We start from the raw sequence: 25432 nt of genomic DNA on the forward strand, positions 1-25432 counted from the left end.
ATCTGACCGTCTCTCCACCCTCTGCATCCCCATCATCCTGCTCAGGACGCCTAGGTCCTCCCCACCCACCTCCATCAGCCAGCGTGCTGGTCTGATAGCTTCCATCAGCTCTCTGCCCTCTCCTGTGCTCAGCTACCTGCTGCCTTCCCATCAGACCCCAGGGAAAAGCAGAGCCCTGACGGTGGTCCACAGGACCCTGGCCACTCCACATCCTCCATCTGCACCAGCCGCAAACCCCAGCACACACGCTCCTGCCTCAGGCCCTTTGCGCTTGCCGTCTTCCCTGCTAGACTCTGCTTCCCCCAGATGTTCCTGAGGCCGGGTCCTCACCCCTTCAGCCTCTGGCCCTTGGTCACCTGGCCAGGCGGCCTTTCTAGATCACCGCCCCCAGACAGCCCTCCTGCCCCCCTCTCCCCGTTATTCTGCTGTTTATCCTTGGCCTGAAGCATATTTCTTTGTTTTTACTGCCTGTATCCTCCCATGACAATAATCGTCCACAAGGGCAGGGCAGTGCCGGCTGCGTTCACCACGGTACTGAGTGGACGCTGAGTGAATGCATGCATGCAGGGAAGGGAAGCCCAGGGCTGGGTGCGCAGCAGCTGCAGGGCCCCCTGACATTGCTGGTCAGTGATAAGGAGGAAGGTGATGGTGTTGGGGAGAGGGCAGAAAACAGAGGCCACCAGCTGCCCAGCCTGTCCCCAGTCCTGCCTGGGGCACTCCCTTTACCCAGCAGGAACCAAGGAAAGCCCCTGAAGAAAGTCCCCTGTGAGCCATTGACAACAGCATGGTTGTGGCCCTATTTTTGTCAAAGTATAAAAATAGAGAAAAATTTCAAAAAAGACTTTTGAGTGCAAATTTGCAGAGAGGAGTGCCTTGCTTATACTTTTCCACTCAAAAGGAAAGGCGGTTATTCAAAATAATCAACAAAAGTGGAAGAAACCCAAACATGCATCAGGTGATGAATGGATAAACACGCCGTGGCCTAGTCACACGATGGAACATCACTCAACCATAGAGATGAATGAAACGCCGACGTGCGCTGCTGCAACCCAGGCGATGCTGTGCGGACAGAGCCAGACGTAAGGGCCACGTGCTGTGTGACCCCACTGACACGAAGTGTCCGAGACAGGCAGATCCACAGAGACAGAGAGTGGATCGTGGTTGCCAGGGGCGGGGCCGCGGGGAAGAGGAGAGCCAGCGAACAGGTACGGGCTCCTTTCCAGGCTGATGACAGCGTTCTGGAGTTAGAGAGTGGTGATATCGGGCAGCTTTGTGCATATACTAAAAAGCACCGCGTTGTACATTTTTAAAAGGGTGATAAAATATATCTCAAGAAAAGAAGAAGAGAGGTATGGGAAGGGGCAAATAATCAAAGTAGATAATCAGCAGTGCTCCCCTGAATTGGCTTTGTGATGGCGTTTGTGTGGGGGGTGGGGGAGGAAGCGACAATGACGATGATGACGTTAACAGGAACAGAACAAGGACGCCTGCCACGGCGACTCTGGGGAAACGCTGGATCTTCAGGTGGTGTCTGCGGGCCCCGCTCGCGGCCACGCACGGGGCGGTCTCCTGCTTAGCTCTGTTCCTGCCATCTGCGGCTTCCTCGGCCCTTGGGCGCCTCCTTCGGATCAGCCGGCTCCCTCCAGGGGCTCAGGCACTGATCTGGGCCTTCCTGTCTGCCCGCTCAGGTCACTTTCATGATGAAAGTCAAAGAGAGTGAACAAGTTGGCTTAAAGCTCAACATTCAGAAAACTAAGATCATGGCATCCGGTCCCATCACTTCATGGCGAATAGATGGGGAAACAATGGAATCAGTGGTAGACTTTATTTTGGGGGGCTCCAAAATCACTGCAGATGGTGACTGCAGCCATGAAATTAAAAGACGCTTACTCCTTGGAAGGAAAGTTATGACCAACCTAGACAGCATATTAAAAAGCAGAGACATCACTTTGCCAACAAAGATCTGTCTAGTCAAAGCTATGGTTTTTCCAGTAGTCAGGTATGGATGTGAGAGTTGGACTATAAAGAAAGCTAAGTGCCGAAGAATTGATGCTTTTGAACTGTGGTGTTGAAGACTCTTGAGAGTCCCTTGGACTGCAAAGAGATCCAACCAGTCTATCCTAAAGATCAGTCCTGAATATTCATTGGAAAGACTGATGCTGAAGCTGAAGCTCCAATACTTTGGTCACCTGATGTGAAGAACTGACTCATTGGAAGAGACCCTGATGCTGGGAAAGATTGAAGGTGGGTGGAGAAGGGGATGACAGGGGATGAGATGGTTCGATGGCATCACCGACTTGATGGACATGAGTTTGGGTAAACTCCCAGAGTTGGTGATGGACAGGGAGGCCTGGCGTGTGGCAGTCCATGGGGTCACAAAGAGTCGGACACGACTGAGTGACTGAACTGAACTGAACTGGTGACTGGACTGGATAAGAAGCTGGAGTGTGAGTTCCAGCGATGCCCGCCCCGTGCTGTGAGCTATGGACTCCAGTTGGCCAGGGGTCCCCAGACCTTGGCCCCTCACCCTGCAAAGTCCCCAGAGCCCCAGGGAGTGTGGTCTGGCCTGCTCAGGGCAGCAAGGCGCTACCCACGCTCAGGGCTGCAGGCCCCACGTGTGCACTCACCGCCCAGAGCTCGGGCCTGTTGCCGGCTACGAGCTTGCTGGGGCAGAGGCTGTGCTTGGCCACTAGAGGCCAGTGCAGCCCGAGGTGGGCCTGGGTGGGCCTGCGCCCGGCTGGCTCAGTGCGTGCGTGCGTGCGTGTGTGCGTGTGTGTGTGTGTGTATGTGTGTGTGTGTTGGGGGTGGGGGGACCCGGGTAGAGGCAAGGCCCATTGTCGCTGGCGTCCCCTCATCCCCACCTCCCCAGAGAGAGGCAATGGCAGTTTGCACGCGAAACCTGTGCCCATCACCCCGTGCTCACAGCACTTCTGGGCAGTCCATGCCAGCTTTGAGAACCTTCCAGAATCCTCCCGGGGCTGAGGCCTGTCGGGGATGGGCCGGGCACGCGTTGTTCAGGTGCCATCCCTCCCAGAGCACCTGAAGGAGTTGGGTTCCCCGGAGGGGCCTTCACCCAGGGACCCCCGAGGCCACACACCCCAGTCCAAGGGCCTGGGAGCCCGAAAGAAACCCCAGTGCTTGTATTTAGAGGCTCTGCAACTTCCAAGCAGAAAAGCCATCTTCTTTTTGTCATAACGTTACGCGGGTTTTTCAGGGCAGCACTGGTAGCTAGAATGTGCTCTGTGAGGATCTAAGTCTCCTCCACCTCCTTGCTTCTTTTAACCTCTAATTAAGTCAAGGTCCTGCTTTGTTCCATCTTTTAACTTTCACAATTTCCACCAAAGGTAAGGGGCACAGTGATAGAAGAGGGCACGGCAAACTCTGCTCCCAAGAAGGTTTTCCCTCTGAATTCTTAAAAAAAAAAAGGGCACAGTGGGGCCCGGCCTGGACTTGCTTTTCCGCTTTCACCAATAGGGTGTTTCTTTTAGCTCCTCACTGTTTAAAGATTGGCCCAGGAATTTATTGTTAAGGAACAGATTCCAGAATTCATGTGGGCTCTGGTTCGAGCCCCTGGCAAAAAGCATTTGGGGCTGCTTTTTAGAACACGTACAACACTAGAAATCCACACCTTCTGCCTTCTTTTTTCTTAGTTCTGTTTTTTATTTTTTAAAAGCATTTAGTTCACGTGAAACACCTCAGGGAGCATGCAAAATATAAACCCCGGTTACGATTCCTGAGCCCGGGGAGGGGAGGGGAGGCAGCCACGCCAGGCGCACAAGCAGCCTTAGGCCGGGGTCTCTTCCTGCAGCGGCTTTGGGGGGGACGGAGGAGAGGCTGCCCCCTCCAGCCACACCTGAGGGAGAGGGCCTGTGAACCGGCCGCAGCTCCCCAGGTGGTACTGGACAGGCCGCTGCAATGTCGCACCCCTTCCCATCGCCCCGGGCGCATGCCTTCCCATCCTGGGCCCAGTTTCACTCTCCACGAACAGTCAGGGTGGACTGGATCAGGGACCAAGCACAGACTCCCCTGCTCCTCCCCACCACCCCGCCCAGGAAGTCGGATGGAAGCTACAGCCCCTACTTCTCCAGAAGCAAGGACACTGCACACTCTGTCTACTTGGCCATTTCCATCACACCCTGGGAGGCAGCTGTGAAGCCCCGTGGTCGCATGTTCCTTGGTGGAGATTTGACAACAGCAAAGGTGACCAGAGTAGGTTTGTACCCGAGCCAGATCCGGGCCAGCCTCCTTCTGCAGAAGATCTCATTAATCCCCCAACAACGTTAGGAATCTAGACTCCTGTTATCTCCAGTTAGATGAGGAGTTAGGTCCTGGCAAAGCCCACATTCCCAGGTAGAGGCAGAATTGGAGCTCCACCACCTCCCCGCCCCCCCGCAAGCATTTCAGATTCCTGAATCTGTCTTGCCGAAGCAACTGGATCGCCCGGAAGTCACATCACAAGCCATGGCCTGTTCTTAATTCCTTCCTCCCATCCCACTCTTTAAAATTTTGGACTGCAGCATACAGGAAATAGAAAAGCACATAAAGCAGATATGTAGAGTTCAGGAGGCAGAGTGGTAAAGAATCCTCCGTAAATGCAGGACATGCAGGAGACTCAGGTTCGATCCCTGGGTCGGGAAGATCCCCTGGAGAAGGAAATGGCAATCCACTCCAGGATTCTTGCCCAGAAGATTCCGTAGGCAGAGGAGCCTGGTGGACTACTATCTGTGTCTGGGTGCATGCTATGCTGCCTCAGTCGTGTCCGACTCTGTGCGACCCTGTGGACTGTAGCCTGCCACGCTCCTCTGTCCCTGGGATTCTCCAGGTGAGAATACTGGAGTGGGCTGCCGTGCCCTCCTCCAGGGATCTTCCCAACCCAGGGATGGAACACACATCTCTTATGTCTACCTGTACTGGCAGGTGGGTTTCTCACAACTAGCACCAGCTGGGAAACCCGGGGTCGCAAAGAGTCCACAGGAGTGAGTATATACCCCTCCCCCAAAAAAGAGTTCACTATAAGATTATAAAGCCAATACTCCGCTAACCCTCAGGTGTAGAAGCCGTCACCCCCTGCTCCCCAGCCCTCCTCTTGACCATGCTCTCATCACGTCCTTGACTATTTTTCATCTTTTCCCTGTTTTCCCATCTTTTCCCATCTTTTCACTGTTCATTCCAAACAGTGTGGCGGAGTGGCCCGCTTCTGACCTCTATGGGAGTGGAAGCTGTCCCTGCGTCCCCTTCCGGGCCCCTGGAACCAGGAAGTAGTGCTGGGCCGTCCCTGCGGTTCCCTGCAGCTGGCAGGTGTCTTGTTCCAGGAAAGCATGTCCACGCCTAAACCCACTCACTGCATCTGAATTTTCAAAACCCAGCAAGAGCAGTGCAACAGAACCTTTTGTTGATTTAAACCCAACCCACCCTATTCAAAGTCCTATTGCGAAATAAGCACTCCAGGGCTTCTCCAGCAGGGGTCCCCGTTCCCCTAAACCCCGGCTGGGAGCTTTCCAGGAGTCTGGGATGGGGAGGGTCGTCCCTGCCTTCCTGATCTTAGAACTCCTGCCCTCTGACCCTCCCCAGGAAGAGGAAGGGCAGTCTGGGGAGGCCCTGGACCCTCACATTTAAGGGATGGACAAGCAGCACCGGCTGCATTTCCCTACCGGGCTTAACAGTGGAAACTCCCAGATTAAAAGGTTCCAAAACCCATCTACGTTTTAGGTCAATAATAACGTCTTCAAATCGTTGCTGGGGGGAAGAGAATGCTGGTATTTGGCTTCAGCCTAAGTACACTGTGTTCAGCAACTTTCAGCCATATGGGTTGTTTATTTTTTGTGCCCCAGCTCCACAGCTATTGGCGCTCAGCTCAGAAATGCTGCCCGGGTCCCAGAACTCCATTCTAGAGGCAGGACGAGTGGGTGAGGACTCTCACCCCTACGGCTGCCTGGGGGAGGGGGGAGTCACAAGGAGGGGACTCCGTCCGGATCCCCCCGACCGCTGGGAGACGAGGGGCTAGAGTGGGTTCTGGGACCCAGAGCTTCGCGGACGACAAGTGCATCTCCCATCAGGAGGGGCCACAGCCCTAAAACCCCGCGGGAGCGGGAGGGTGTCTCGCAGCACGAGCCCCTCGCCCGCAGGCTGTGCCCGCAGGAAGTGAGGCAGGTGGCAGTCAGTTCTAAAGCACCCTCTCCCCATCTGCGCCCCGTAGGAGGCGGCAGTGGTGTCTCAGCCCTAAAACTCCCTTCCCGGGCTGTTCCCCGCAGGAGACGGGGTGGGGCCGGAGACCGGCCGCTGTCGTAGGGTTCTGGGTGTCCCCCCACCTCGCCCGCGGCGGCTCTCCGCCCCCCCGGGCCTGCGCTCCGGGCCGCTGCGTTGCGGCCGTAGCCTAGGGGCCTCGAGCCCGAGCGCGCGGCCACGAACTGTGCGCTCCAGCCAGTCGCGCGCGCGGGAAATGAGCTCGCCTTCGCCGACTCCAACTCCGATCCCAAGTGTCAACTCGGACTGCTTTTCTTTTCCTTTAAAAGTTTCCTTTTAAACCCAAGGGGACCCTGTTCTGGTTAGTCGCCTATAGAGTTTCAAAGTCCAGGAAAATTTCTCCGGGTTAAGCACTTTAGCCTCGGGCATATGGCTGTAAATCTGTAACACCCCCCCGCCCCGCCCCCACCCAGGCAGCAGCCGCCGCTGGAGAGCTGCCCCCTCCCGGGAGCCTCCGCACCCTTCACTCTCCCCTGTCGGTCCAGCCCGGGTGGCGGTCTCCACGGATCAGCGTTGCCGGGGTGGGGAGGGGGGCTTCGGTTGCGCTCAGCCCCCGAGAGTGGAGCCACCGCCGCACTGGTGGCCACGGCACCAGGCGCCCCCCCACGCCGCTCCGCCGCCTTTCCCGGCCCGACTCCTTCGGCCCTGCCCCCAAGGGAGGCCGGGTGGGGAGGCCGCTGGAGAGTGGGCCCTGCCCGCAGCCCCCGCCGCCGCTGCGCCCCCGCGTCTCCATAGCGATCCTCCCGGCGCGCACCTCCGGGCCGGCTCCCCCAGGGGCCGAACAATACGCGGCGGGGCCGGGGGCGGGGCCGGGCCGGGCCAGGGGCGGGGAGAGCGCGGGCGCTGGGGGCGCTGGCCGAGCGCACCGCCCAGGCAGCAGCCGGCCGCTGGGGTCTCGGCCGAGCTGTGCGGCCCGTCCCGCTCCGGGAGCAAAACCCTGGTCCCGCCGCGGGCCCGCCCCGCTTCCCACGCCGCCCTGTCGAGCCCGCGCAGGAGCCACCTGGAACCACCCAGATCCGCCGCCACTGCAGGTTGATGCGCGACGCCCTCCCGGGACGCGCGGAGGAGCCATCTTGAAACCAACTTCGCAAACTTTCGCAAAGTGCTCTTGAAGTGGAAGCTGCGGGGGAGACCGGGAGCCCGGCCCCCGGTGTCCCCTCCAGGGCCCCCGGGGAGGCGGGGCGCGAGCCGCCCCGAGGGCCCGGCACCGGGCGCGCGGGAGCCGCCCCCCGGCCGCGCCGGGTGGATGCGGAGCCGCGCCGGGTGCATGGATTGTGCTCGGGCGCCCGGCTCGGGCTCCGGGCCATGGCGCCGCCGCCGCCGCCGCCCGTGCTGCCCGCGCTGCTGCTGCTGGCTGCGGCCGCCGCCCTACCGGCGCTGGGGCTCCGAGCGGCCGCCTGGGAGCTGCAAGTGCCCGGCGGGGCCCACGCCTTCGCCCTCGGGCCCGGCTGGACCTATGCGCTGGACGCGGCGCACACGCCCCGGGCGCTGCGGGAACTGCTGGACGTGAGCCGCGACGGCCGGCTGGTCCGGCGGCGGCGCGGACCCGGCGCGGGGCTCCCGGGCTGCGCGCGCCTGGGGGGACGTCCGCTGCCACTGCAGGTCCGCCTGGCCGACCGCAGCGCCCAGACGGCGTTGAGCCTCCGCCTGCGGGCACGCGCGCACGGTCCCGGTTGCGGCGCCCGGCTCCGGGGCCGACGGGCTCTCGGCGCCGAGCTGCGCGCGCGGGCTGTGCTAGCGGTGCCTGGCCCCGGCGCGATGCTGTGCTTCCCGGCCCCTGGCGGCGGCGGGGCCACGCTGCACTCGGCGCTGGCCGCCTTGACCACGTTCCCCGCCTGCAGCTGCCCGCCGCGCCCCGGTTCCCGCTGCCCACGCCGCCCTGTCTGCCTGCCGCCCGGGGGCTCGGCCCGCCTGCTCCTGCTCTGTGCCCTGCGGCGCGCGGCCGGCACCGTCCGGGTGGAGCTGGCGCTGGAGGCGGCCTTGGGGACGCCTTCCCCATCGCCGTCGCCGCCAGGCCTGCCTCAGGCCGGGGCGGGGGCGGCGCGGCGGGCCCGGCGGGGCGCTGGCGGCAGCACCACCCCGCAGTTCCAGCTGCCCAGCTACCAGGTGTCGGTGCCCGAGAACGAGCCCGCGGGCACCGCGGTCATCGAGCTGCGAGCGCACGATCCCGACGAGGGCGAGGCGGGGCGCCTGGGCTACCAGATGGAGGCGCTGTTTGATGAGCGCTCCAATGGCTACTTCCTCATCGACGCGGACACGGGCTTGGTGAGCACCGCCCGCCCACTGGACCGCGAGACCAAGGACACGCACGTACTCAAGGTGACTGCGGTGGACCACGGCTCGCCGCGGCGCTCTGCCGCCACCTACCTCACCGTCACGGTCAGCGACACCAACGACCACAGCCCCGTCTTCGAGCAGTCTGAGTACCGCGAGCGCGTTCGCGAGAACCTCGAGGTGGGCTACGAAGTGCTGACCATCCGCGCCACCGACGGCGACGCGCCCTCCAACGCCAACATGCGCTACCGCCTGCTGGAGGGCGCTCGCGGCGTCTTCGAGATCGACGAGCGCTCGGGCGTGGTCCGCACCCGGGCGGTGGTGGACCGGGAGGAGGAGGCCAGCTACCAGCTGCTGGTGGAGGCCAACGACCAGGGCCGAAACCCGGGCCCGCTCAGTGCCACTGCCACCGTGCACATCGTGGTGGAGGACGAGAACGACAATTACCCCCAGTTCAGCGAGAAGCGCTACGTCGTCCAGGTGCCGGAGGACGTGGCCGTCAACACGCCAGTGCTGCGAGTGCAGGCCACGGATCGCGACCAGGGCCAGAACGCCGCCATCCACTACAGCATCGTCAGCGGGAACCTGAAGGGGCAGTTCTACCTGCACTCGCTCAGCGGCAGCCTGGATGTGATCAACCCGCTGGACTTCGAGACCATCCGAGAGTACACTCTGCGCATCAAGGCCCAGGATGGGGGCCGGCCGCCGCTCATCAACTCCTCGGGGCTGGTCTCGGTGCAGGTGTTGGACGTTAATGACAATGCCCCCATTTTTGTGAGCAGCCCCTTTCAGGCAGCTGTGCTGGAGAACGTGCCTCTTGGCCACTCGGTCCTGCACATCCAGGCGGTGGATGCTGATGCGGGGGAGAACGCACGCCTGCGCTACCGCCTGGTGGACACTGCCTCAGCCTCCGTGGGGGGTGGCGGTGCTGCGCCCGCAGCCCCGGCTCCGGCCGCGGACTTTCCTTTCCAGATCCACAACAGCTCGGGCTGGATCACCGTGTGCGCGGAGCTGGACCGCGAGGAGGTCGAGCACTACAGCTTCGGGGTGGAGGCGGTGGACCACGGCTCGCCGCCCATGAGCTCCTCGGCCAGCGTGTCCATCACGGTGCTGGACGTCAACGACAACGACCCCGTGTTCACGCAGCCGGTGTACGAGCTGCGTCTGAACGAGGACGCAGCGGTGGGGAGCAGCGTGCTGACCCTGCGAGCCCTCGACCGAGACGCCAACAGCGTGATCACCTACCAGCTGACCGGCGGCAACACGCGGAACCGCTTTGCGCTCAGCAGCCAGAGCGGCGGCGGCCTCATCACGCTAGCGCTGCCGCTGGACTACAAGCAGGAGCGGCAGTACGTGCTGGCCGTCACCGCGTCCGACGGCATGCGCTCGCACACCGCGCAGGTCTTCATCAACGTCACCGACGCCAACACCCACCGGCCCGTCTTCCAGAGTTCGCACTACACGGTGAGCGTCAGCGAGGACCGGCCCGTGGGCACCTCCATCGCCACCATCAGCGCCACGGACGAGGACACCGGCGAGAACGCTCGCATCACCTACGTGCTGGAGGACCCCGTGCCGCAGTTCCGCATCGACCCCGACACCGGCACCGTCTACACCATGACGGAGCTCGACTACGAGGACCAGGCCGCCTACACGCTGGCCATCACGGCTCGGGACAACGGCATCCCCCAGAAGTCCGACACCACCTCCCTGGAGATCCTCATCCTCGATGCCAACGACAATGTGCCCCGCTTCCTGCGGGATTTCTACCAGGGCTCCGTCTTCGAGGATGCGCCCCCGTCCACCAGCGTCCTCCAGGTCTCTGCCACCGATCGGGACTCGGGCCCCAATGGCCGCCTGCTGTACACTTTCCAGGGCGGGGACGACGGCGATGGGGACTTCTACATCGAGCCCACGTCTGGCGTGATCCGCACCCAGCGCCGGCTGGACCGGGAGAATGTGGCGGTGTACAACCTTCGCGCCCTGGCCGTGGACCGGGGCAGCCCAGTGTCCCTGAGCGCCTCGGTGGAAATCCAGGTGACCGTCCTGGACATTAATGACAACCCTCCAGTGTTTGAGAAGGATGAGCTGGAGCTGTTTGTGGAGGAGAACAGCCCGGTGGGGTCCGTGGTGGCAAGGATTCGAGCCAGCGACCCCGACGAAGGTCCCAACGCCCAGATCATGTACCAGATTGTGGAAGGCAACGTGCCCGAGGTCTTCCAGCTGGACCTGCTGAGCGGGGACCTGCGGGCCCTGGTGGAGCTGGACTTCGAGGTGCGGCGGGAGTACGTACTGGTGGTGCAGGCCACGTCGGCGCCCCTGGTGAGCCGGGCCACGGTGCACATCCGCCTCCTGGACCAGAACGACAACCCTCCGGTGCTGCCGGACTTCCAGATCCTCTTCAACAACTACGTCACCAACAAGTCCAACAGCTTCCCCACCGGCGTGATCGGCCGCATCCCGGCCCACGACCCCGACCTCTCGGACAGCCTCAACTACACCTTCCTGCAGGGCAACGAGCTCCAGCTGCTGCTGCTGGACCCTGCCACGGGCGAGCTGCAGCTGAGCCGGGACCTGGACAACAACCGGCCTCTGGAGGCGCTCATGGAAGTGTCTGTTTCCGGTGAGTGGCCACAGGGGCCCCGCGGGGCACCCCCCTCCCCCTGGGGAGCGGCAGGGGGCTGCCAGGAGCCGCCCGGCAAGCCGGCGCGCCTTTGGGCAGGGCCCGGGCGGCTCTATGGGGATCTGTGGCCTTAGGTGGGATGCTTGGATACCGCTCGCAGGAGGCAGGCCACACAGCTGCTCTCACTGAGCTGGCTGGGAGCAGGCCTGGGCATCTTCAAGTTCAGGACCGGTCCTTCCCAGGCTTTTCTCAGAGGGCCTAGCTCCCTGAGTTGTGCTATTAAAACCTGGGCTCTTGGGTTATCTGAGTCATCTGGTTCGCTCGGTGATGCTCTGTAGTCAGCACTCGCCCTTTGGGAAAGATCAAAGGTCACTGCCCGCCCCATGTGCCAATTAGTTCCCTGGTGGGACTGTTGGAAATTGCCGGATGGGTCCCTGAGTCACCCTCTAAGACGGCTGGAGTTAGCTGCTTTCGTCTCTCCTTTCTGTCTCCTCCAGATAATAACAGGCGGGCTTCTGTGTGCTTTCCCCTGTGGGAGCGCTTTGAAAACGTAGCCTCGTTTGATCTTGGCTTGTGCTCCTGGACAGGGGCTTGTAATTTGGGTGTTACTGAGAGGCCTGCCCAGGTTGGTGCTGGAGCCAGTGTGGGAACCCAGCCTGCCCGCTCTGGGGCTGGAGGGATGGTGTCCCGGCTCGGCCAGCCCGACCCAGGTGGGCAAGGGTGCCCTCCATACTGCTGACCCCCCTGGGACAAGCAGGGCGGTGGGGCAGAGAGGGGGGCAGATAGAAGGACAAGGAAGAGAGAAGGGGAGTGGGGGGGGGGGGCAGTCAAGAGACCTCAGGTGGCTCCTGCAGGCTGTGACCTCAACTAGGAGACAAGACCGTCATCAAGAATGGCTGTGATCTGTGCAGTTGAGTCAATATTTCAGATGAGTTGTTTAAATGATAAATTATTACAATGCAGCATACCCCTGGATGAATTAGCAAGTTACTTCTCGGATTTATTTTGTTCCACATTTTGCTATAATTCTGCATATATCAGGGATTGAGTTGCATGTAGGTTCCAGCTGTTTGCTTGTAAAAGCTGGAATCTGCAGGTCCGGTTTGGAGGCAGTGCAGTACTGCGACGTTGACTTTGGCCGCCTAGTCTACCCGCAGGTGAATATTGTGGGTTTTGTGAAGTTGTGACTGTGTGTAGAGAATATGGAATAGAGCCTTAAGGAGAATTGTCAATCAGGGTTATGGATTTTCCGAGCAATGATAATTTTTTTAAAAAGTCTCTCTCACAAATTTCCACTTTCATTTTTTTCCCCCCTGTATCTGCTAGGTAGAACAGAGTGGAAAATTCAGCCTATATAAACGTGTCTTGGCAACATCATAGGGTTTTGAACTTACGTGGGACATGGTGCTTTTATGGGAACTGGAGCTTGCTGGGAGCGAGGGTGTTTGTGTCTGAAGCATCAGGAGTGTGGCCCTCCCCGGCCCGTGATGTCTGGTTAAGGGGTTTAGGATGGATTTCAGTCTTTGGAGGTTGGGAACTGAGGGCTGTCTTGTCTACACGGTGGGCCCACAGCCAGGACCGCTCTCGAAGGTGAGCCGGGCGCTCCGTGCTGTGTAGTGAACATCTGGTGGTCCAGATCTGGGCTCTGAAGCCCGTGTGTCACGCCTGGAGTCTGCCAGGCACTGAGGCCTCGTGTCCACCCTCCCAGATGGTGGTGGTCACCTGGAGCCGGACTTCAAACACTTTTGTAAACTCTTCTTACTGCCTTGTCGCTTATCCATCTGGTACCTGGGAGGCGAGTGGCATCATGCTGTGCCCATTATACAGATGAAGAGGCTGAGACTCAGAGGTGTGAAGTCAGTTCCTCGGGGTCACACCGCCAGCGAGCAGAAGCGCCAGGCATCCAACCGAGACCCAAACCCTCCCCTCTTACCCGTGAGCGACGTTGTGAGGAATTAGTTGCTACGGCGAATTATTGCAATGCTCTGGTTTAAAGTAGACTTGCGAGACTTTCCTGACCGTCCAGTGGTTAAGACTTCTCGCTTCCCATGCAGGGGGCGTGGGTTCAGTCCTCGGTCGGGGAACTAAGAACCCACATGTCTTGGGGATGCAGCCAAAGAATTAAATAAATAATAATGAAGTAGGCACCCTGGGATCCTACACAGCCCTCCAGCCGTTTGACAACTAGTTAATACTTCGAAGAACAAAATACTAGAAACTGTAAAAGCTGTAACTCCCAACAGCACGGCTGTGTGTAGAAATGGAACAAAGCAAGGAGATCAGACTTTGAGTTAACTGGAGTCAGAATCTTAGGTTTTCTTTCTTTCTTTTTTAAGAAACAGTGGGAAAGCTGTGGTTTCAAACTCCGTGCTGCTTTCATTGAAGTGTTACTGGCTCCTCCGGGTTTACAGCCTTCCCCTACAGCTTCTGGCGCCCTGGAGCTGGAGTTATTAGCAGCTTACAATCTGCAGTTGATACCGCCCTGGAGCTGCTGTCAAGAGAGCCCAGCCATCCACTAGGTTTTGTGGGAGCTCTCGAGGACAGGCTGGGTGCCTCCAGGAGAGGAGCCCGCTGGGAAGGTGCACAGGATTGGAAGGGGTATGTGGTACCCAAGGTGGACAGGCTTGGGAGGAGGGCAGCTCCTTGTGCCTGGATTGGGGTCTTAGTATGGGCTGGGAGCCTATAGCATTCATGGCTTTGTGTAGCCCACCAAGGACAAAAACCCGATGCTCTCTGAAGTCTAAATATCGTCACATTAAAATCTCCGCCATTTGTAGAAAGCATCTGGTGATACACGGTGTTAGTTTTACATGGGACGGTTTTTGAATGAGATTTAGCATTCAGTGGGAGGGGAGCCATCAAACTCGGAGAGATAGTGGAGGACAGGGAAGCCTGGCGTGCTGCAGCCCATGGGGTCGCACGTGGAGCCCCTTGGGTAGTTCTCCTAGGAGCTGCTCATTTAGTGAACGGACGTTTTAAATACCCACCTGGGCACGTGTGTGCCTTTGGGTGTCGAGGCGTGAGCCGCATGTTACGGAGCGCAGCACTGGGGGAAAATGACCCTGTGCTTTGGGCCTGAGGGCCTTTGGGGTGGTAAGGGCATCGTTGGTGGGGTAAAAGTGGTCGGGCCGTGAATCATTCAGAGGTGTCAGCAAATCTCAAAAGTCATGAAACAATGAGACTGAATAACCTTTACCCGCTTACTTTGGTGGGAAGCCGATGGGATAAAGTCGTCTAGGCTTGATAAAGGTTTAAAATATGTTTGCTGAATTAAATCCAGGATATTGCGGGGACAGCGACTGCCAACAAGGAAATAGCGAGGTGGGCATAGTACCAGGCGGCGTCTGGAGGCAAGCATTATGTTTCTTTTCTGCTTCTCGCCGTGTGGAAAAGGATCAGACCAGCTTAACCACGTCAGTTGTCGAGCTGCATTCTCTGGTGACATAACCGGCCCTGGAAGACTTAGGCACTTGGGGAAGCAGTTAACCGTCTCGGGGCTTCAGTAGCCCTGGAGGTAGTGTCCTGTTAATGTACTTACTTTCAGAAACACTGGCTCAGAAACAAGGGAGTGTTTGTTTATTGAGCACCTACTGTGTGCTGGACCTACTGTGTGCCTGGCCCTGAGCGGGAGGTTGGGTGGGGACAGTGGGTAAACAGCGAAGTGACTTCAAGGGAGGGTGGGCTGGGGACGCCCCTAACCACAGTGAGGGTGATGTGCCCTCCTGGCGGCAGGGGAGGGGGTGGGTGGGGCAAATCTCCCCCTGCCCTGAACTGCTGTTGGGAACATGGCTCTAGGGTGATCATGCTGCATGGAGGGGATTCGGGAGGTTAGACGGTGAGACATGGGAGTGAGGTGGGGTTGATCAGCCGACTTGCCCCGCCTGCTGGGAACGCCCCCCTTAGCCTCCTCCCCCCGCCGCCCTGACCGCATGCTGCCCATCTGAGCCCTAGGCCTGCCCCTGCAGCAGCCTCATCCACAGAAGGCATCCCTGGCACAGGCTGGACCCGCCTCCAGGGCCTCTGGCTTGGGCTGCTGGCACTGGGATTTGAACTCTGGGCAGCGGCTCACGAGCTGTGCTTTTGGAAACACGCAGAGGAAGCTGAGTGAGGAGATGTGTGCAGAGGGGCTGGACCCTGTGGACCCCGTGTGGCTGGACCCCTTAGACGTTGTCGTGAAGATGGTGGGACGTGTGGGTTTGGAGAGCAGCTGGGGTCATAGCCGGAGGTGGACTACATGGCCTTGGGGGTGACAATCTGGACCAGCACGGCCGTGGGTGGTCAGTGACCCGTCGGCAGGGCACTTGGGCTGTGATGGGGATGGGGGTCAGGTCCAGCCTGGGGGGGTGGGGGCCTGGCCTGAGGGGCCTGTCAGGAAGGCTGAACCTGCCTGAGAACTGGAGCTGGAATAACCACCCGCAGAAGGAGAGAAATCAAGGGTGCCATCCCAGGGGGCCGAGGTAGAGCGAACGCCGGAAGGCGGTCAGCAGTGGTCGATGCCTTTTGGTGTCCAGGGGGGCCTCAGGCCAAGTCACTTTGGGTTGGCCAAGAGGAGGTCCTTGGTGGTCTCCCTGAGAGCCAGGGTAGAGAGGGGCTTGCAGAGTGGACGACTGGGTCAGCGGGCACCGGGGAGGCTCAGAGGGGAGGCGGGATGGCCGTGCGGGTGCGGGTGGAGTTGAGGGTGGAGAGGGGTCGATGAGCTAACGTGTACCGCTCTCCTGGTACTCCACCCGCCTGTGCAGGCTGCCTGTCACAGGCGCGGGCCCCTTTGGGGAGCCGTGGACTGGACCAGGCTGGGGATCAGCGTCAGGGGCAGTTGCGGGCCTGCTGTGGCCGAGCTGCGTGCACCAGGGGCTGCGGGACTGGGGCGGGGATGGGAGCTTCTGTGTCTGCTTGAGGACCTAATGCAGGAGCGGGTGGACCTGGCTTCCCCATCTCTGTGCTGCCCGCCCAGTGACCCGAGGTCTCCGTCCGGCCCCACCCACCAACAAAGGTGACAGAGAAACCGCTTTTTTAAAACCTGGGAAAAGTTGCGGCCACACGAGCCCCTGGGAAGGAGGCGTGGAGCTGAAGTCACGTCAGGAAGGTGACTGGTGCTGGCGACCTGGTGACGCTGTGGAAAGTCTGCTTTGGGCTGGGCTGATGCACGCATGCACCTGCCCACCTGGGGGACACCGGTGGGCAGAGACCCGCTGAGGAACCAGCTGGGTGGGTGCTGGGCAACCCCTCCCCCAGCAGAGGCTGTGCCCCGGGACGTGTGGTGTGGCTGGGACCACAGAGCCTGCATCTCCCCCAGCACTGTGCTGCGAACAGAAGTCGATTTTATCATGTGGGGCAGAGAGTGCGGAGAGTGTTCGCAGGTTCGGCTTGATTCTTTCCAGCTCACAGCCCTGGGGGAAATAGTTTTGGTTTTTTCTTCTTCTGTAACCTGAACACGTAGACTCTCCTGCGAGCCCTCTCTGAACGGTGGGTGGAGGGGGCTGGTAAGGAACCCTCTTCCTTCTGCGTGCTTGGTCTGGGCGGGTCACCGTGATAGCCTGAGGAACCGCGGGTGGGGACCCCGCTTGTGGGGACAGGGGGTATAACACGGCTGAGGACCCCGGGGCGCCCTCGGCTGTGCCCCGCGGGCCTGAGGCTCGGCGCACAGCAGGTGCTCAGCGAAGCTGTGGTCCCCGGGGAGGGCCGGGGGGGCACTGGTGTGGAAACAGCACAGCCCCCTCACATCGCACTTTCAGTCTCCTCTGCTCACCTGGAGGCTTGGGTCCTGGTGGAAGGAATGGGCTACTTTTTTTTTCCCAGGAAAACTCCAGTGTCTGGATTCTCCTGCTTTTGCTTCAGGTAAGAACTTGTGGCTCCCTGGCTAATCAGGCACCTTTTAGGGAATGAACATTCTGGAGCTGGGAAAAGCCCAACGCAAGGGTTTATCATCCTCAACATTCATTCCATACTCTCCTGATGTCCTGAATAGAGGCGGTGGTTTTTTCTTAAACACACAGACACACATGTACACACACACATGCACACATGCTCACACATGGATATACATGTACACACAGGTACACATGCACACCCAGGCGTACACACACGCACACAGATACTCATGTATACACTTGTACACACGTATATGCAATACACACACACACACGTGCACACATGGCACACATATACATGCATGCAGGGACACATACCTACACGTGTACACACACCCATGCACACAGACACATGTACACATGTGTACACACATGTACGCAATGCACGCACATACACACATGTACGCACACTTACATTGTACACACACATGATCCTGACAACTGCTTTGAAGGCAAACTGTAGAATCACCTTTCCTTCAGCTAGCCCACCCTGGGTTTTCCCCTTTGCTCTCACGTGGAGGCGTGGGGGCCACACAGGGGGTCCCTCATGACTGGGGGCTTGTGCAGGCGCTTGGGAGGCACAGAGGGTGGGGACCCCATGCCAGGGTGTCCTTCTAGCCCTTGGCTGGTGTACATCACGATGTCGGGCCCACAGTGTCTGGCAGGTCGGCAGCCGAGGCTGTGGGGCCCAGCCTTGTGGCCGCCTTTCCACAAGCTTTTCCATTGGCGCCGCCAGGACAGGTGGCCCTCGGGTGGCAGGTGAGCTGGTGCACCTCCTCCCTGCATCTCGTGGGCGAGGCCGCGGAGCCTCTGTTTTCTAGGTGGGGATGTGAGACGAGCTGTCCGGCCCCTCTCCTGTCGCCGTGTCTCTGCTGAAAGTGTGGGCGCTCCGGGGCCCCTGTGAGGCCTATGCCAGCTCTGGGGAGCCGGGGGCTTGTGGGCCTCCCCGAACCGTTCCCCTCGCTGGCCGTACCCGCTGGCCCCCTGCCTCCTCTCTGCTGTGGCTTCATGGTCAGGGGTCAGAGCCTGGCCCCGGGGACCAGGAGGCCTGCAGTGCAGGAGGAGGCTGGCCTCAGAGCTGGACAGGGGGTCCGGGGTGGTCACAGGAGAGCATGGTCACCACTGTTCCCGTTGCATGCCTGGGCCCTGCCCGCGTCATCTTGCTTGGATCTGAGAATGCCCATTACACAGCAGAGAGACTGAGGCTGGCAAGCTGGTTGTGGTGGGAAGGGCCAGACCCTGGTGTCCAGGTGCTTTAACCACTGTGCTGACCACCTCCTCTGATCTCCCCCTTTGGCCAGCAGCTAGGCCCTGGACAGGGGAGTGCAGGTGAGGGGGCTCCGAGGCTGGAAGCTCCATGTGAGCGGCCTGTTGTCCAGGCTGGGAGGCTGAGGGCCGCTTGTGCTCCGCGCTTAGTCGTGTGGGAGCACTCCCTTGCCCCTCGGGCGAGCAGGGTGGGGAGCTGCCCCTGAGCCTCTATGGGGCCTCCTGTGGTGGAGCCGCATCGCAGGGAGCTGTGGCGTGCAGGACTGGTGTGCTCCAGGTGCAGGCAGGACCCAGGGCCGGTGCAGGGGTCAGAGCCTCGGGCAGAAGCAGTGGACACCGATGAGGAACGTGCCCTGAGCAGCTGTCTGATGTGCCCTGGGAGCACAGGTTCTGCGGGTCAGGGAGCCCCCCCACCTGCCTTCCCTCCCGCCATCTGTCAATCAAGCCTTTTCTTTCTTTCCTAAAAGTCTGTTTTTACTGCCGGTTCTGTATCTTTCTTATCTTTTCAGGATTTTAAAAATACCTAATCTAAATGACACTTGGTTAAGGTAAACTGGCTGCAAGTCGTGTAAACAAAGCCGTGCTCTTAAGCGTTGGAGGATGAGAGCCCTCTTGCAGGGTAATAAATTCTCCTCAGTGAGCTGAGGGTCGCGGGACGGTTTCTGTGAAGTGCAGTAGTTCAGCTGCTGTGCGGCCCGCGGTGGGGATGGCCACGTGCGGCCACCATCCCAGCAGCTGTCCTTTTCAGGGCTGTGACCCGTCTCTGGTGTTGAGAGAGCACAGAGTTTCAGGGGGCAGCAGAGACAGGCGCTGACTTCTGACGCTGGTCGGGCGGCCCTCTCGGGGCCCACGCGACAGCAGGGGCGGGGGGCGGGGAGGGTCGGTCATTGCCCAGGACCCCTGCTCCCCACCCTGTGTCCTAGAAACGAAGGATCAAAAGAACAGCAGTGCAGCTTGAGCTTGGGAAACTTTTCTCTCTTGTCGTGAACCTTGCACATGCTGAAAAATGATCACATTTAAAAGTGGTTACGGATTATTTTCATAACCTGTATCTGATAAGGGATTACTATTCAGAATATATTAAGCACTCTAGCAACCCAACAGCAGAGAAACAAACAACCAGATTAGAAAGTCGGCAAAGGGCTTGACAGATACTTCTCCCAAGAAGAGAGACACATGGTCCACAGGCACGGGGAAGGATGCTCAACATCACTGATCACTGGGAAAACGCAGATCAGGGCCGCAGTGGGACTCCGCCTCCCACCTTCAGGATGACCACTGTGAACACAAAGCAAAACAGAAGATACCAATTGTGGGCGAGGACGTAGAGGAATCAGAACCCTTGTGTGCTGCTGGGAATGTAAAATGGTGCAGCTGCTGCAGAAAAGGTGTGGTAGGCAGTTCCTCAACTGCCACAGAATCCAGGAATCCCACTTGTGGGTGCATACCCACAAGAAGGGGAAGCAAGAACGCAACAGATATTTGAAGCCCATGCTCACAGCAGCATGATTCACAATGGCCAAAGCTGGATGCAACCCAGGCGTCCTTCAGTGGATGAACGGATAGGCAAAAGTGGCCTGTACACACCATGGAATATTATTCAGCCTTAAGAAGGAAGGAGATTGTGAAACAGGCTGCCACGTGGGTGCACCTTGAGGACATTGTGCTCAGTGAAATAAGCCAGACACCAAAGGACCAGCTTTTTTGTAGGAGTATATGAGACTCCGAGGGTGGTCAAATATGCTATGCTATGCTAAGTCACTTCAGTCGTGTCCGACTCTGTGCGACCCCATAGACGGCAGCCCCCCAGGCTCCGCCATCCCTGGGATTCTCCAGGCAAGAACACTGGAGTGGGTTGCCATTTCATTCTCCAGTGCATGAAAGTGAAAAGTGAAAGTGAAGTCGTTCAGTTGTGTCCGACCCTCAGCGATCCCAGGGACTGCAGCCTACCAGGCTCCTCCGCCCATGGGATTTTCCAGGCAAGAGTACTGGAGTGGGGTGCCATTGCTTTCTCCGGGGTGGTCAAATACGTAGAGATAAAAAGTAGGGACTTCCCTCGTAGTCCAGTGGCTAAGACTCCCTATGTAGTGGCCTGGGTTCGACCCCTAATTAGGGAACTAGATTCCATATGCCACAACTAAAGATCCCTCATGCTGGCAAAAAAAAAAAAAGAAAGAAAGAAAGAAAAATGCCGTGTAGCACAACTAAGACCCAGCATAGCCAAATAAATTTAATACTTTTTTTTTTTTAAAGAATGAGTATTACCAAGGCTGGGAGAGAGGGATGGGGGGCGGTTTTGTGATGGGTATAAAGTTTCAGTTTTCCAAGATGAGCTCTGGAAATGGATGGTGTTGATGGTTGCACAATAATGTGAATGTACTTAGTGCCTCTGAGCTGTAGATTTTAAAATGGCTAAAACATTAAAATTCATGTGTGCGTGCATGCTAAGTCACTTCAGTCGTGTCTGACTCTTTGAGGCCCTATGGCCTGTAGCCCGCCAGGCTCCCCTGTCCAAGGGATTCTCCAGGCAAGAATACTGGAGTGGGTTGCCATGCCCTGCTCCAGGGGATCTTCCCAACCCAGGGACTGAATACAGATCTCCTGCATTGCAGGTGGAGTCTTTACTGCTGAGCCACAGGGGAAGCCCAAATTTTATGTATATCTTACGATAATTTTTTTTAAGTGCCACAAAGCAAAATTATTCTGGTCACTCAGGTGCTGGCCAGATGGGAGCAGGTGCCTCTGATCTGTGGTCCCCCCGCCCGGAGGGCAGCGCCCTGATCCCTTTTGTCCTGTTTTGGGTCCTGACAGCATCCAGACGGACCCTGCAGAGCCCGGGTCTCTCATTCTGCGAGTTCCTGAACTCTTAACCTCTGTCTTGTAAACACCAAAAGGGGCAGACATGGTCATATAATTTTGTGTCTGGCACAGGGGTAAAATCTCTTTGATGTTTAACTATATATGAGAAGCCGCAAAGATCAACATGGATCTTAAGGCCCAGGGTAAGCAGAAGGGTGCTCAGTGCCTGGGTGCCCAGGTGTCCCCAGGGGAAGAGGTCAGCTCAGGGCTGGAATCCAGACCAGAGGCCGGTGCCTTGGGGGGAGACCATCAGAGGGGTGGAGACACTGCGGCCCCTCCCGCGTGTGGGGGGCTCTGCTCTCCCCAGCCCTGCCCTGTCCCTTGGGCCGACCCCACCACAGCTCGTCACACGTGCTGGTCCAGACAGACTTGGTTGGCATTCTGACACATCTAAGCAATCAGATGTGATCTCTTCTCCGTTTTTATTGGGGTGACATTCACATAGCATAAATAAACCATTTCAAAGTGGACGCTTCAGTGGCATTCGGTACATTCAGGATGTCTGCCTCCACCACTGTGACTTTCAAGAGAGGTGGTGGCCTGAGGAAGAGGTTCTGGGCTTTTCCGTGAACCGCCTCCCCAAGAAAGGGGAGTCTCCAGGGGAGGCATCTGGGTCAGGATGAGACCCCCATAGGCATGGATTTCAGGAGTCAACGGAGGGAGCACAGTGGTGAATGTTGTAGGTTGAAGGGTGGGGCGGTGGGGTGAGGCTTTTCAGGAAGGTCTGAAGTGAGCTGGGGCTTGGGCAGGTCCGACTGATGGGGCTCTGGGGCCCGACGGGTGGAGGGGCAGTGACTAGTCTCAGGGAGGGGCTTGGAAGCTGCCGCGTCGTGGGGATTGAGGAGCAGAGTTACCCCAGGCCTCTGGTGCTGAGGTTGACAAGTCCCAGGGTTGTGCGGTCAGGACCAGCCAGAACCTTCACCCCCGCATCCTCCCAGATCTGAGCAGGGCAGAGATTCAGGGCCAGCCAGAGCCTTCACCCCTGTCCCCCAGATCTGAGCAGGGCAGAAATTCGGGCGGCATCCTGGGAATGCTCTGGACCGTCCTGTGTGGGATCCCCGCCAGGCACGTCCGAAGCCGCCTGTTCCCTTCAGAGCTTTGCTGGGCCTGCGCACAGACAGTTTGAGCTGTGGCTTCCTTGCTGAGCCCAGTCCTCTCTGCGTCCCTTCTGCAGGGTCCTGGCTTCACTTACAGACTTTTACAGGCTTCAGCCTGGGCTCTGCACCAGCCTCGGAAACCAAGGGACTTGTGATCGGCCGGTCGTTAAACTGAGTCGGAGGGTTGGCCACTTCTCTTTGGACCCATGCTTTGTGGTCAGAGGCCTGCTGAGTTGGCTTCCTGGGGCTGCTGTAACAAAGTCCACCCCACCCCCAACAACTGGTGCCTTCAAACAGCGGGCATTTCTCCTCTCACGGTCCGGAGGCCAGAGATCCAAAATCAAGGGGTCCACAGGTGCTTGCTCTGAAGCTGTCGGTGGAGGGTCTTCCTGCCTCTTCCGGGGCTGCTGGGAGCCAGTCTGCAGAATATCACTCCAGCATGCCTGCCTAAGTTGTCACCTGCCTCCTCCTCCAGGTGTCTCTGTGTCTTCTTTTCACTCATAAGAACTCCACCTCTGCTGAGTCGTTGTTGTTTTTGGCTGAGTGGCACGCAGGATCTTAGTTCCCTGAACGCGTCGAACCTGAGCCCTCTGCCGTGGAACTGCAGAGTCTTTACCCCTGGACCACCAGGGAAGTCTCTCCAGTTCTATTGACTTTAGGGCCCACCCCACTTCTCTGGTGGCTCAAACAGTAAAGACTCTGCCTGCAATGCGGGAGACACAGGTTCAATCCCTGGGTCAGGAAGATCCCCTGGAGGAGAGCATGGCAACCCACTCCAGTATTCTTGCCTGGAGAATTTCATGGACAGAACAGCCTGTTGGGCTACAGTCCATAGGGTCACAAAGAGTCGGACACGACTGAGCGACTGACACTTCCCACTCCTAGATGTGCTATGCTGTGAGTGCTCAGTCTCTCAGTCGTGTCTGACTCTTTGCAGCCCCGTGGACTGTAGGCTCCCCTGTCATGGGAGGGAGCCTATGGCTCCCTCTGTCCATGGGATTCTCCAGGCAAGAATACTGGAGTGGGTTGCCATGCCCTCCTCCAGGGGATCTTCCTGACCCAGGGATCGAACCCATGTCTCCGTGGCTCCTGCATTGCAGGCGAGTTCTTTAGCAGTGAGCCCCCGGGGAAGCCATCGTCTCCTAGATGACATCATCTTAATTTATATCTTCATCACATCCTCAAGGATCCTATTTCCAAATCAGGTCACGTTCACGGGTACCAGGGGTTGGGACGTGGTCGTATCTTTCGGGGCACACAGTTAAACCCTCTGCAGCACCTGCTGCATACTCATGCACGTAAGTGATTTCTTTGTGTGAAATCAGGTGATGGAACTTTCCCAGTGGAACCCACGGTTTGCCCACTGGAACACCCGAAACACAGCATGGGTCTCCTTATTGTAGTGACCCATCGGGACCCTGCGCTTTTCTCTCTTCCTCTAATTAGACTGAATATCACACCGGATGAGGTCCCATGTTGGTGGCGATCCCACAGGCTCCACACTGTCTATGTGCTTAGGAAGCCGTGGTGGCCTTTGGATCTCGCTTCCAGGTCCCGTTCGGGCAGCAGGGGTGCAGAGTGTGTGCTCAGTGGAGGGTGGGTGTGCGGCGGGTGAGTGTGCTTTCAATGACAGTGCCCCCAGCTCTGCTTTTTGTGCCTGATGCCATGGGGCCCGGCCTGATGCCACGGGGCCCGGCTGCGGGAGTGGCCTTTCCGATCCATCCTGTCTTCTAAGCATGGAAAATTCTCTACTGTGCAATCGAAAGTCCCTCCAAATCTTCAGAGAAGAGAAAATGGAAAATATGAAGGTTTATTGTTCTGGGAGATTTCCTGTGCATCCGGCACGTGGCTGTCGGAGGTCAGGGGGGTGTGTGTGCGTGCGTGCGTGTGTATGTGTGTGTGAGAGTATGACAGGAAGTCCAGTACAGTGAGTTTCAGCGCGTGTGCAAGGGCACCTCACTGTGGAACAAACATGACTGAGGAAGCGGAATTGGCGGCCGACAGCTCTGTGTCCAGACGGCACCACTTTCTGCTACATAGAAAGTGCTGGATGGAGTCCGTTTGGGAGGGAAGCCAGGGGAGGTGGCCCCGAAGCCAGGAAGCAGAAGCCTTTAGGGTGGGGACAGCTGTCCGGCCCGGCTGGCCCGAGAAGGGCATTGTGTTTGCTGCGGGAACTCGCTCTCCCCCACCTTTGTTTCTGTCTCATCAGTCTGGCATTTTTTTTGTGAACCCAGAGTGACTTTGGGACAGTGTGAGAGCTGACCAAGCTCTTTCAGGAGCCAAACCGGTGCGTGGCAGCTCCTTTCTCTGGAGCTGGGAGGCCCTGGGAGGGGTCTTCATCCCTCTTTGAAGTGACCCCCTCAGGAAAGGGCTGCCTCCACCAGGACGCCCTCCATCCCTCTTCCCTGGAACCAGTGGGCCTCTGTGTTGGTCTTCTCTGGAGCCGGCGACCCCAGCCTCGGGGTCCGTCCCTCTTGACCCCTGTTTGAAAACCAAAGAGGGTGTCTCCTGGCTCACCGGCCGGGACACGAATTTGAGTCAGACCTGGTGGGTCAGCGCAGGTTCTTCTGGGCGGCAGGAGGGACTGTGCCGTGTAGCTTGGGGCACAGCTTCCTGCCGCAGGCCTGGGCTGTGGCCCGTGTCCTGAGAGTTGTTTTTAAACCCCGTGCGAGCTGGCAAGAGGCAGAGAGAGTGGAGCCGGGGCGCACAGGCCATGAGGTGGCCGCGGGGAGCCCCAGGTGGGTCACGGTGGAGAAGGGGCTTCGCGGTGGGTGCGCCTGTTACCGTTGTTCTGTTACAAGGTCACCCGTGCATGATACCCGTCAGCCAGGGCCGTCTCATAGTGTCTGATAATGTTCTCGGGGTCGACTCAACAGGCCCTTTTAGGGAGGCGGCCCTCTTGGGAGGAAGCCCTTAGTGAAAGTGAAAGTCGCTCAGTCGTGTCCGACTCTTTGCGACTGTGCAGTCCATGGAATTCTCTAGGCCAGAATACTGAAGTGGGTAGCCTTTCCCTTCTCCAGGGCATCTTCCCAAGCCAGGAATCGAACCCAGGTCTCCTGCATTGCAGGCGGATTCTTTACCAGCTGAGCCACAAGGGAAGCCCAAGAATACTGGAGTGGGTGGCCTATCCCTTCTCCAGGAGATCTTCCCAATCCAGGAATCGAACCAGGGTCTCCTGCATCGCAGGTAGATTCTTTACTGAC

General features: G+C 58.7%; 1 protein-coding gene across 2 annotated transcripts in view; it reads left to right on the forward strand.

Moving 5' to 3' along the window:
- Positions 1-7248: 7248 nt before the first annotated feature.
- Positions 7249-25432, forward strand: part of CELSR1 (cadherin EGF LAG seven-pass G-type receptor 1) — a 146317-nt gene continuing 128133 nt past the window's right edge. For both annotated transcript variants that reach the window (XM_025282673.3, XM_044940747.2), the window contains exon 1: positions 7249-11140. In XM_025282673.3, the coding sequence (XP_025138458.3) occupies positions 7549-11140 (3592 nt within the window). In that variant the 5' untranslated portion in view covers positions 7249-7548. The remainder of the gene's footprint in view (positions 11141-25432) is intronic.

This window comes from Bubalus bubalis, chromosome 4, assembly GCF_019923935.1.
Source record: "Bubalus bubalis isolate 160015118507 breed Murrah chromosome 4, NDDB_SH_1, whole genome shotgun sequence".
NCBI lineage: Eukaryota > Metazoa > Chordata > Mammalia > Artiodactyla > Bovidae > Bubalus > Bubalus bubalis.